Below are 12,030 nucleotides of genomic sequence, written 5' to 3' on the forward strand. Positions count from 1 at the left end.
ATTATAAAAAGAACAGTTAATCGTGAAAGTAGACAAGCTGCAAGAGTTAATGTTAGCATCCTCATAAGGAGACTTAGCTTCCTGTCAGAATACATTAGCCCCTTTTTATCTGATTTTTTTTTCTTTTTTTAAATCACTAGACTAATACAGATTAGCCTATTTCAGTCCATCTGTTGTGGTTTAAATTGTGTTTGTGTTGTACCATAGTTTTATGGGTGTAAAGCCCTTTCACCACAATAAGGAAATGCATTCTGTCTGAATTTTGTGTAGTACAGAGATCAAGAATGTGCAACTGGGGCAGCATCTTGTAACTTTGTCAGAAATTGGTAAAGTTGCTAATTTCAGCAGGTCACAGCATGCTGTGCTGGTGGCAGTGGGTTGTGAGCGTTGATTTTTAGCAGGGATGTGTTCCATCTAGTTACGAACGTTTGCAGAACTGCTTTTCTAAATTGTAGTCATTATTCTGTCTTGGAAGAGAAAAATGAAGCATTCAAACACAGACCTTATTGCTGTATAAAGACCCACTGCATGGCCCAAGGACACTGGTACTCATTCAAATGTTCTGGGATTGTGTGAAATCACTTTATCAGGAAAGTTTGGGTTTGAATTCATCTCGAGTCAGGGAGTTTGGGGGAGAGATGGGTGATAATTCCAGGTGACAGCACTAATGTCTGAATTGAGGAAATAGTTTAAACTTTCCAGTTATGCTTTTGGAAGAAGGCCTTGCTTTTCTGTCTGCCTTTGTAGTTACAAATCACACAAGGAGATGTGGGCCGTCCTTTAAGCTTAAGACAACCATTTACTAGAATTCTAAGTAGCCTGGTTTTGGACAAGATTACTGGTAATGATGAACAGAGCACAGGAAAAAATCTGTTTGGACTTTCACATATTTGATATGTGCAAAATATACCCCCTTAGGTGCAGATTGATCGAGTCCAGTATGGGAATACAAATGGAACACTACCGTTTTTTTCTGAGGCACTATTTAGGAAAAAACACCACGTTAGTCTCTAAATGCTAGCTGGAATATATAATGGCTCATGTGGTCAAAGCTTGAGTTAAATGTTCCCACTTAGAACAAAAAAAGCGCCAGTTTTTAAATTTCAAGTAACCCCTTTTGTTCTAAGCTGCCACCTGTATCTTTCATCTTCATTTAATGTCTATCTGTGTTTGGTTTAGTTCAATTTTCCCTTTGTTGAGACCTACACAGTTCAAGAAGTAAAAGTACAACCAAGGCTTAAAAGTGGACCTGATGCCAAGGAAAATATGCGTCTGAATGCTGCCTCTGCAGAAGGAAATTACCCTTGGAATATAGATGGAGACTTAATGAAAGAAGCATCAGAAGTTCACATTCGGTAAGGTCAAATATCCCATTTAAGGACCATATACCCATAACAGAGTAGTGCTGCAATCTTAGATGTGTTACATCTCTGTAGAGCACAGATGGCACCAGTTAGGTGTTCTTAATGCTCCTACAATAGAGCTGCTGTGCACTGCAGGGTCTGGCCCTTCTGCCATTGTTTGGGCCTCTGTCTGGTTGCCTTGTGCTCATCTTTGGAAAGGTTTGTTGTAACTCACATGGCCTTTCCATCCTGATCCTCCATCAGCTTCCACTCCAGTTTTCTTTCTTGTTACTTTACTGCTGCTTCTTTCTTCTTTCCTGTTACTTTACCCTTTTGATTCTTGGAGGAGAACAGATGTGTATAATGTGTCTGCATAAGGAGCTCCTTTTGGGACAGGGATTGCTACTTGGACAAGCAGCATGTGTAAGGTTAAGAAAAACATGTAGTTCTTCAACTGAGGAAAACTTAATGCTGCTTGAGAATAGTCTCTGTAGTCTCCAGCATCTAAGAACGAGACTACAAATACATAGGAAATGGGAGGATTATCCATGGAATTAAGGGGGCAGTGGCTCATTTTTCTGCAATGCACACAGGATTAGCTGAAGGCACACAGAGTAAGTCTGGTATGTGAAATATAAGGTAGATCATGTTGTAGGATATATAATATATTCTTCTAAAGATGATCCTATAGGAATTGCCAAAATGTAATTCACTCTGATTTATTTCCATATAAAAGCTCATACATATTTGTTCTCCTCCCCAACCTCAAAGAGAAGCACACCCATTGCAAAAGTTGATGAAGTTTGATTGATAAAGTTTGACTTCCTTGCTTCACAGGGTGCATCCTCAACTTATTGATCTCTATGGAGTGAACACTGATGACCTGGAGAGTTCCCAAGCAACGTGCAACTGCATATAGAACGGAGATACTGGAAATTCTGTAATAAAGAATCCTATTTTCACCTCTATGCACAGCCTTCCAATGTGCTGGACTTGTACTGATGTCAGTTGTAGGAGAAGCTTGATTGGGATGTTTGTTCTAGTTCTGGGTTTAAATTCTTATTAAATGATATATTTTTATTGGGTTGTATTTAACTGTATAGGAGCTGTTAGGCTTTAACAAAATTGATTATATTGGTCTCTTACAAATTTGGGATTAGAGAAGTGTCCATCAGAATAGAAAAACGTTTGTTTTTCATTAGTCTAGATTTTTTTAGAATGAGATACTTCTAAGTCTGCTGCTGCTATCCATGTTGTCAGGTAACTCAGTTCAGCACAGGGAAGAACCATACCTCTACTCACCAGCTCCAGTTGAAGAGTGGTGGCAAAATAAAAATTATTTTGCATTTATTTTTTTAATCAAGTACTTCTAGTTACGATTTTTAATATTGCCTTAATACATTTGCTCTCAAAATGTTTCTAGTCAAATAATATAAGAGAATATGCTGATGCCATATACAGTTTTCCTTTGTTAAAATGTATTTTAAAAACTGCCCTTTGTATAAAATTAGTATTTTCTCTATCTTAGAACGGAAATGTTATTCAGCATAGTTTTTGTTGTTGCTGAGACTAAAGTTGTGATAAATAATTTGGAGTTGACTTAAGTTTTTATAATTTCCCTATAGGGTATAAACACAATTTTTGAGTGCTTGTTTTTTTTTGGTAACTTACTTAATATTGAATACAATAATTTCAGAGGACAGCAAATTAAGACTGTATTTTTCTGGGAACTGGCTTCCTTTGAGTTGAAAAGTAGCAGAGTGTGTTTTTCAGTCTGCAGGACCATGGATAATGAATATTCTCCTGGTCATTCATCTAGGAATCGTTCAGAAGGCAGAGCACAAGAATGGTGTGAAAGCTGAATTTTTTCAGGGCAAGAATGAGTTGTTTCAGGTGCTTTCTTCAGGAAGCAGTCAAGGGTAATGTCCAGTCCTTGTATGATGTTGCTAAATCAAGGGCTTAAACCTTTACAAGAGATCTATAGCTACTGTGATTTTAAATACTTTTTGTGAAAAATTCTTACCTGTGATAAATACACAGGACAAAGTACTGCACCTTAAGTACTGCAGAGGAGGATTTGGCTCCTAGACCCAAACTGTTACCTGTTGTCAAAGTCACAGGGACCAATCTCCAGTTAAAATTCATACTCTATCCCATCAAATATTTTTAACATGCTAAGGCAATTCAAACTAAACTTCTTAAAGTTGTCTAAAAAGGCATTCCAGTACCATTTAGTAGATTTAAATATTTATTAAATGAAATTTAACAAAATAATTGAACTTGGAGAACAAACAGCATTCATGTTAACTTGTTTGAGTTTTTAATAAAATGGAATCGAATAATACTTTATAATCTTGCCACCATCAGGACATTGTACATTCATTTTTTGTCAACCTGGTTTATAAAAGCTTCATAATTTTGCTTCATATCCTAAGAACGGGCAGCCAACATTTACATGTTAACAATCAGATCTGAATAGAAAGTGTACAATTTCCAAGGCATCATGATCACATGTACTGACTTATGTGAACTATTTCAAAGAGAAATAAAATGCTTTGGTTTCACTTCCTTGCATTGCTTGTACTCAAAAGAACGTGAATGCTTCTTCCAGTATTTGAGGTATATTTTTCACAGTATGCTGTAATGTCAAACTAATTTCTGTTCAAAGGTTTTTTGGTTAAAGTGCAAAAACTCACTAAAGCCATGTGGAAGGTAAGCAGTTTTTGGTACAGTTTCACAGACTTGCAAGAAAGTATTTCATTCTTGACATACTTTATTTTGACTTTTAAAAAAAATATATGCACATTCATTTGCCCTTGCACTGTAGCTATTAGAAGAAAACATACTTTGGAGTGATCCACATCTTTGGCATCAAATGAAGTGAAAGGAAGTTACAAAATGGTCCCAAATACCTTTGGAATCTGTGGGCAACATGGCTTTTATGGCACCAAGCACTCTCTTAGCAGAAGCGCTTGCTGAAGGCACTCTCTGTGGGTTTGAGTTTCAGGCTAATTCCCATAGGGTGATGCAGCTTCAAAGCATTTGTACAGATGACATTCCTTTCTCTGTGCAGTTCAGAAAGACATCCAAGGCCTGGCCTCAGGGCCATACTCTGTCCTACTGCAAAAAATTCAGTTCTTGAAGAAGGTGTACATTCTCCAGCTCTTCTGGGGAGCAAAGGAAGGTGTTTTTCCCTGGCTTGTGCTGTTTCACCAAAGCTAGGTGGCAGTGCAAACTTAGCTAGCTGAAGAAGCTTCCTGGAGTAGCAGAGCAGTGGTTTGATCCATGTTTCTGTTCAGTCATTTGCCTTTCCACCGAGTGGCTGCTGAGGGTGCCTGTTTGGATGGTATTTATCTGACACCTTCCCAGGAACCCAAGCTGGCTCTCCAAGTGACTTCCTTATTAAGTACTTTCAGGTAAAGGGTGGCACAGCTAACGGTAAAATTTGGCCCATTGCAGTTGGAGTCTTTTGGGTAAGTGTCTGTTTTGTCAGCTGAAGCCTGTCTCTTTTTTCAGGTTCTGGAAGAATGCCAGCACTAAATACTATTATAAGTACTATAGAAAAATCTTCAAATAAATAAAAATAAATACTTGCTTAAAAAAAACCCACATAGAAATAATTCACTGGAGAAGTCCCAAGCCTTATGGCAGCACTGTCTGAGGAAAGGATGGATCAAGTAATTCTGTCATGCTTGCAAGTACCATGTTAAAGATGGCTACAGATTATGATCTGCAATATGTTAATCATTCTACAGCTGCATCTCCAGGCTACCCCACACAATTCCCTCCTCTGAATCCACCTTTGGCCTTCCTGGTTCTGGCTTGCCTGGGTGTCTGAGTCTCTTCAGTGCTGTGGCTGTGCCTGTGAAGCCAAAGCTTACACAGTGACCTGCAGAAGCCCAGAGCTTCTGAGAACCATTTTCTATGTCTGTGCATTCTGCTTACAGTCCTGCTGGTTTAAGCTAATCTACCCTTGGTAAAATGCCAAAGCAAGATGAGAGAGGATTTCTTCTTGAACACCTGCTCAAAATATTATTGAAACTTTAAAATTAATAGAATAACTCATGCTAATGTGCTTGAGATCTTTCCAGGATTGGCCAAAAATTTTTACTTTCTTTCTGGTAAGTAATTCTTCTCTTTAGTGTTCTTCTGTCTGTTTGAAACCAGATCTATATATATATGGCATTTCAAATATTACTGTGAGACCTCAGAACAGACTGGTTTACTATTTTCATATTAGAACAACAGTACTGTAAGGTGTATCCTCCACACAGTTCAAGGAAATAAAGCATGTTTTGTAAGAGCAAGTGAGCTCAAGGCCTAGATTGTTTCTCCTGTGAATTAACCTGAATTTTAATTTCTTCATTTTAAAATCAAACATTTATTTGGCTTCTTAGTCATTTTTGTTCCCACTTTTAAAACTCCAGCTGTCTCTTCTGTTCGTGTCTTGAGGGACTGCTTTGTATTTCCTTTTGAAAAAGCCAATCTGAAATACATAATTTGTCATAATCTGTTGTCAGCAAATCTTTGTTATCAAATCAAAACCATATAAAAGAATAATTAAAACAAAAATGCATATATGTGGCATTTATGAAGTATGGTATTTACCAGTGCTTTGTCATACCAAGTAATCAAGTATTACTCATCCATCAAAAAAGCAGGTTTGCTTTTTCTTCTTTTACTTTTTGGGAGGCTAATGCTCTCCTGCCTGGAGTAAAGACTTAGGCTTGTAAATTTTAACAGTCCACAGAATTCAGTATTTTTGAAAATATGAAATAGTAATAAAACTTTCCTGTTCAATTTGTTTCCTTTCTACGTGTCCATGTAAAAATGATGGATAGAGAAAGTCTCCATGTAGGTAAAGAAATTAACAATCTCTTAATCACTTGTCAGAGGAGCTGCATTCTTACTAGTTTTCTCTTTCACTTATGCACAGAATTTTTTTAGTATTTATGTTGCAGTTTGAAATCTTAAACATTTTATATGGGTATGAAACCATGTTTTAAACTACCAGTCATCATGTGTCAAATGACATTAAATGTGGAACACCATCCCACAAAAATGATCCATTTGATATCATTAAATTACATAAATCATTTGCAAACATGAGATGCCACATAAAACATTGTGAAGGGATCTGTGATGTTGAGTAACTGAAAACGTAGAATATGCAGAAGATGAAATGAAAAAAAACTGAGAAATACTTTTTAAAAACCCCAAGTTACAAGAGGAATTTCTTTCTTTAGAAAAGACAGATCATAATAAAACGTTATTTATTATCTAACCCGCTTTAACCCAGATCCAAAAATCTTTCAACAGTATGAATGCCTGACTTGAGAGCAACTAAGAAATATTGAAAACCTACCTTCCATAATATAAAGGAAAGAACCAAAAACAAGGTAACACCAACTATTAAGCCTAGGGTAATAATTAGCAAAGTAACATGGTATTTTGGCTTTTGGTGGTGCACTCCTTCCAGATAGACCTGAAAAACAGAAAATAAGCTTAGTGTTAACTGTTGGGCTTTTTTTCCCTAAAAGATAGTAAAAAACCTAGGAAAATTAATTAAATTTTCAAGCAATTAACACTCTAGTCATTGCATGTGTATAGGTATGTATAGGATTCTACAATTTTAATTGCTGTTGGTTTTTCTACTTCAACATGGTTATCACAAATTCGTAAGAGAATTCTTACATATGCAACTTGCTTGTCCTTATGTAGTTCAATAACTTTTGCATTTTTTTCTGGCCAGGCTGTTGCTCTCACTTCAAACTTCAATACTGATGCATCATCCTGATTAAAAAAAAAAAAATTCTATCTTTTAAAAAATAATTTAAACACATTGATTCCTGCCCAGCAAAAATGGTAACACAGCTGCTGCCATAACCACAATTTCACACAAACACACAATGGTGCCTTTTTCTGAGCACAAAACAAATTAGTTCCAGAAGCTGGAATGAAGCCAGGTTGGATTTTACTTAAGTCCACATCCACACTGCTTTTCTTAGAAAAATACAATTATGAGTTGAAATTAAATCCCCATCCTACATAACCCAGCCAGAATAGGGAAAGCAATACACACCATAAAGTGACAGACTAAAATACATATTTTTGTTTTTCATACATCACCTTAAGCCTTAGCATTGGCAACATAAAATATCTTAAAAGCTAAAACGTTTAGATTTAATCATGTTTGAATCATGTTTCACTGTTAGAAAACAAATACTAACACCTAGAATTTTTATGCAGGGAATACTGAAAATATGCCTTGAAATATTCCCCTCAAGTATGAAAAATTCATGTGTTACCATTTCTAAAAGTAAAGGAGTAGCCTCCAGATGCAACTGAATAGTCGCTTCTTTTCCACTTTCCATGTTTCCCAGCTTGCAGTGTATTTGTAAGCACAGGCTGTCATTCTTCATGCAGTACTGTACAAGGGAGGGAAAGACTAAAACTTAATCAACTTTATAATCTTAGCACTAAAGACAATCAGGAACTGACCAAAACAAAAAGATTCATGTTTATTATTGAAAACTCAGGGTGTAACTTGAGGTTGTCATCCATCCCTGTCATTCCTGTGGTGTTAAAGGCACAGTAACAAGAGACCAGCTTAGTTGTTATACAAAACACATAATTTTTCTCAAAAATTCGATTATTTTAAGACTGAAAAAGAACAAGTGTCATAATTTGTTTGTATGTTTAAGGTTTATTTTTACACATTTATTTCAAATTAGCTTTTATCAATAATGAGAAATGACTCTATGCTATCCAGTACAAACAAGTGTAATTGGTTGATACTTACATTTGTACACTGACAACTAGCACACTTCACAGAGCTTTGGAGAAGACAAAACCACAAGGCTGTACATGATTATGTTTCTTAAATCTTTATCATTATTCTTTATCCAAGGCTACCATGCTGATGTACTGATTGGATATTCTAGTGCAGGGTGTATCTCAATCATTCTCTGATATTCCCTGTAATGCACTTACTTAAAAGTCCCAGATTAACATATTTTAAAAATGGGTGGTTTTGTTTTTTTTCTTGGGTTTGGGGTTTTTTTTGTTGGTTTTTTGTTTGTTTGTTTTAGTTTTCGTTCTTGGTTTTTTTTTAAGATGACAGATTAAACAACATTGTACTTTATCAAAGACAAGGTGCAGGAAACAGATCTCTATGAGGACAAACCCTCAGCAATGCAATGCTAAATAGCAGTTCTGGTTTGGACTGTGTAGTCAAGGGTCTGATCTCCAGCAAGGTGTGTGGGCAGGAACAGAGGGATGAGCTGGAGCAGGCCAGGCATGTATGGTACTCTCCCAGCATCCCAAATATTTTTAATAGCTTCCCAGCCAAAAATAGTTTCCATATATTTTGTAATTCTTATTGACTTCCAGTGCCATTAACTTGTATAGTCTTCCTTGGAATTCAGTTATTTCTAACATTCATAACACCTGTCAGGAAGAACTTCCACCACAAGTACTCATTTGGGGTTTTTTTACCTAGCTCCTGTTAGTTACATTTGATAGCACTGTTTTGATGTGGAAAACACAATCAATATTTGATCTGCATACTTCATGTAATTAAAATACAGCCTGTTTTTCCCTGATGCATCATTTTCTATTTGTTACTGAATTTCCTCTGCTGTTCTGTTTGCCCACTCACTCAAGTTCCATACCCCTCTGGCAGCTCTTTGTAGGTGCCTGCCATCCACCCTGACTTCAGCAATGTGTCATTAATCAACTTTCTCAGCTCAGTTCTCACCCCATTCACTGAAGTAACTTATGACTACCCTGAACTTATCACAGGTCCCACCACACATCCTTGGAAGATGGCTCTGGTGACCTTATTATATAAGATACACTCTTGTACAAGGCTCATTCATACAGTCATTTCCCACTGATGCCAAAAGACAGACCTTACCATGTGCCTCTTAGTAGGCTTTGAAAAGAAAGTGATGACATCCTTTAATATGTTTTCATTATTTTCTGCTGCGTTACAGTTTCTGGGATATTTATTATAGGAGCAGTGTCCAGCTGTTGTCTGGAAATAAATATAACGTCATTATTAGAATTTAAGTATCAGATTAAAATCAGAATAAAGATTTCTGAAAGGTTCAAAAAAAATGTAAATTTTATTTCCCGAATTCTGAAACACTTGGGGCTGAAGATGATCCTATCCTTGTTCACTCTGCTTCACCATGGCTAGCAAATCAAACACAGACTAAGTACCTAGCTGACTTTGTTCTGCTTCTCTTTTTCACAGAGTTATACAGCTAGTAATACATTAAGTAACCTTTGCTTACCTTGATATCCAGTGGGTTGAATAATTTGGAGTCCCTGGGTGGAAAAGCATTCGGTATCATTATCTCTAAGCTGGTGTTTGGAGACATGCTTGGTCCTGCACTGATAACCTTGTGGGGAAGAGGTAGAGTTACACAATTAAAGCTTCAACAGTACCTATTCAACAAACAAAAATATACATCTATAAATACATAAAATTTCACAGAATGGGGTAGCAGCTGGTCTGTTATGCTGTCATGAAAGTGGATTGTGCTAGGAGTGTTAACATTTTGCTCATTCATTCTGTGGGCTTACTGAACCCTTCACTCCTCCAAAGCTGATGAGTAAGAAGTGCTAATCTCTGATGAGTACCTGAGGTCATACAGACTGCCTGCCAGGGAGTATGCAAAAGGAACTAGGAGAGATCTATGTCCAAACTCCTGCTTTTAATCCACTGGAGACAAATTTGATGCTACAGATACTCTTATAAGAAGCTCCTAATTCGTTTTTCTTACCGTAATTCCTTTCAAATTGTTTCTGAAAAGAAAAAGTGGCAAGTCAGGACTGCTCTACCACTTTCAATCCTGCTTGTGTTAAGAATTTTTTCTCTGATGATTCAGTGGAAGATTTTCCAGGCCAAAAATGTGTTCTAAGAGGGATTAACAGCAACTTCCCATCACTAATGCACAAAAGTAACTCATGGTGCCCTTGCACTCTTAAAAGTTTCCTTACTGACTGTCTAGACTGTCATTAGATACACTAAACATTAACCTTCAAAACAAGGATGATAGGGTTTACAAAGGAAAACTCTTACATGGAAAGTGAAGTTGATATTTTCCTTCATACATGTAACTGGTGAATCTTTCCCTTCTGCTCCATAAAGAAATGAGGTTGGTGACACAAACCTACAACAATTTAGAAATTGTTAATAAACAGAATTGCTATATATCATTAGCATAACTTTCTGCTCCATGCTGCCTCCAGTAAGATTGGTTGTAAGAAAATACCCAAGTTTGCTTTTAAGTAAATCTAGGAACACAGAGTAGACATCATCTGCCTTTGGAATAGAAACCCTCCACATTTTTATTCTTTCCTCTCAAAAAGGCAGATTAATCATAAAAAGTCCTAATCCTCACCCAAAACTACGCTCCATGAATGTCCCACAAGAAAACCAGAGTATGGTTCATGTTAAGCAAGGAATCTGAGGATCTGCTATGCTCTTATTAAATACATCTTTCTATAAAAAATATTCTACTTTTTAAAAAACATTAGTCTGTTAAGGAACAAGTTTGAAGCACCATAGATACCAATGGTCTCATCTTACAATAGGGGAAACAAACTCTTACAAGTGTCTGGGTCAGAGCAAAGGATAGCTGTGCTGAGCAGTCCCAGGATTTGTCAGCTATGTCACACTTCTGCTTAAAAACTTTGTGAATTTAGAATAGTAACAAGACAACAGTTGTACAGATGTGCAGGTATACCAACAGGTGACTTACCCATGAGTATTTAACTCAATCTCATATTTTAGAGGTATAGGTAAAGTTAGCATGTTATCCAGCAACATGTTCCCATCTTCATTTTTACTACAAAAACGCAAAGTGAGAAAAATCTGTATTGAAGGCATCATCATATGCTATGCACTGCTTCTGTAAACAAATGCTAAACAGACCTTTCAGCTTATTAAAATAAAAATATTTAATTGGTAACTACATGTCAGGCACTAAAGCCCCCCCACATTTTTTACAGGCAGAAACCTGCTCATTATTTAAATATCTATCACCTATTTTTCTTAGTAATTTCTCTGTCTCTACAGATTTGCAATCAATGAACTTTCTTGCAATCATGCTTTTCTAAGCCTTTCCAGTGTTCCTTTATCTGTTTTCCAAAGCTAGTAGTATTTTTCACTCATTCAATTTTTATTAACTTTACCAGGTAGCATTAATGATGATGTTGAGGTCCTCCTCTGCTCTGGTCAACGAGCTTGCATCCAAGAGGAAACTATAATCCAGCTGTAGAACAAATAAAATTTTCCTTATATTAAATGATAGTGTACCTTGACACAGTTTCAGTTCAAGTATCTTATTCAACTCATTTAGAATTTCTTGCCCTAAAAAATTCAGAACTAAGAAAATACTTGCTTTTTGTGTCTTCTACTCCCTTTCTATTGACCTAACACATATGTCCATGGCATTAATCAGCTCACTTGTCTAGAAGCCAAGCACAATCAGTTGATGCATCTTACAAACATTGTTGTCCCTTAAAGAATTATTGCAGGGAGTGTTTAAGCAACTCATTTTAAAAGGAGCAGGAGAGATTCAGATACCAACATGGTAAGAGATGTTAGTTTGGAATGACAAAGATTCAGAAAAAAAGCGTTTTTTCCCCCATGAAAATCCTCATAATGTATTTA

At 36.4% G+C, this 12,030-nt stretch overlaps 2 protein-coding genes across 3 annotated transcripts in view; one reads left to right on the forward strand and one right to left on the reverse strand.

The window, feature by feature from the left end:
* CERKL (ceramide kinase like) overlaps positions 1 to 3,917 on the forward strand; it is a 52,363-nt gene extending 48,446 nt beyond the window's left edge. Inside the window, 2 exon segments of the mRNA XM_069022317.1 lie at positions 1,180 to 1,355; positions 2,181 to 3,917. Of these exon segments, the coding sequence (XP_068878418.1) occupies positions 1,180 to 1,355; positions 2,181 to 2,262 (258 nt within the window). The 3' untranslated portion in view covers positions 2,263 to 3,917.
* A 95-nt stretch (positions 3,918 to 4,012) lies between these two features.
* The window catches only part of ITGA4 (integrin subunit alpha 4), a 34,761-nt gene continuing 26,743 nt past the window's right edge, over positions 4,013 to 12,030 (reverse strand). For both annotated transcript variants that reach the window (XM_069022315.1, XM_069022316.1), the window contains exons 20-28: positions 11,550 to 11,629; positions 11,117 to 11,203; positions 10,435 to 10,525; positions 9,644 to 9,751; positions 9,262 to 9,381; positions 7,652 to 7,771; positions 7,038 to 7,136; positions 6,709 to 6,828; positions 4,013 to 5,829 (exon numbers count right to left, since the gene is read on the reverse strand). In XM_069022315.1, the coding sequence (XP_068878416.1) occupies positions 5,737 to 5,829; positions 6,709 to 6,828; positions 7,038 to 7,136; positions 7,652 to 7,771; positions 9,262 to 9,381; positions 9,644 to 9,751; positions 10,435 to 10,525; positions 11,117 to 11,203; positions 11,550 to 11,629 (918 nt within the window). In that variant the 3' untranslated portion in view covers positions 4,013 to 5,736. The remainder of the gene's footprint in view (positions 5,830 to 6,708; positions 6,829 to 7,037; positions 7,137 to 7,651; positions 7,772 to 9,261; positions 9,382 to 9,643; positions 9,752 to 10,434; positions 10,526 to 11,116; positions 11,204 to 11,549; positions 11,630 to 12,030) is intronic.

This window comes from Aphelocoma coerulescens, chromosome 7 (assembly GCF_041296385.1).
Source record: "Aphelocoma coerulescens isolate FSJ_1873_10779 chromosome 7, UR_Acoe_1.0, whole genome shotgun sequence".
NCBI lineage: Eukaryota > Metazoa > Chordata > Aves > Passeriformes > Corvidae > Aphelocoma > Aphelocoma coerulescens.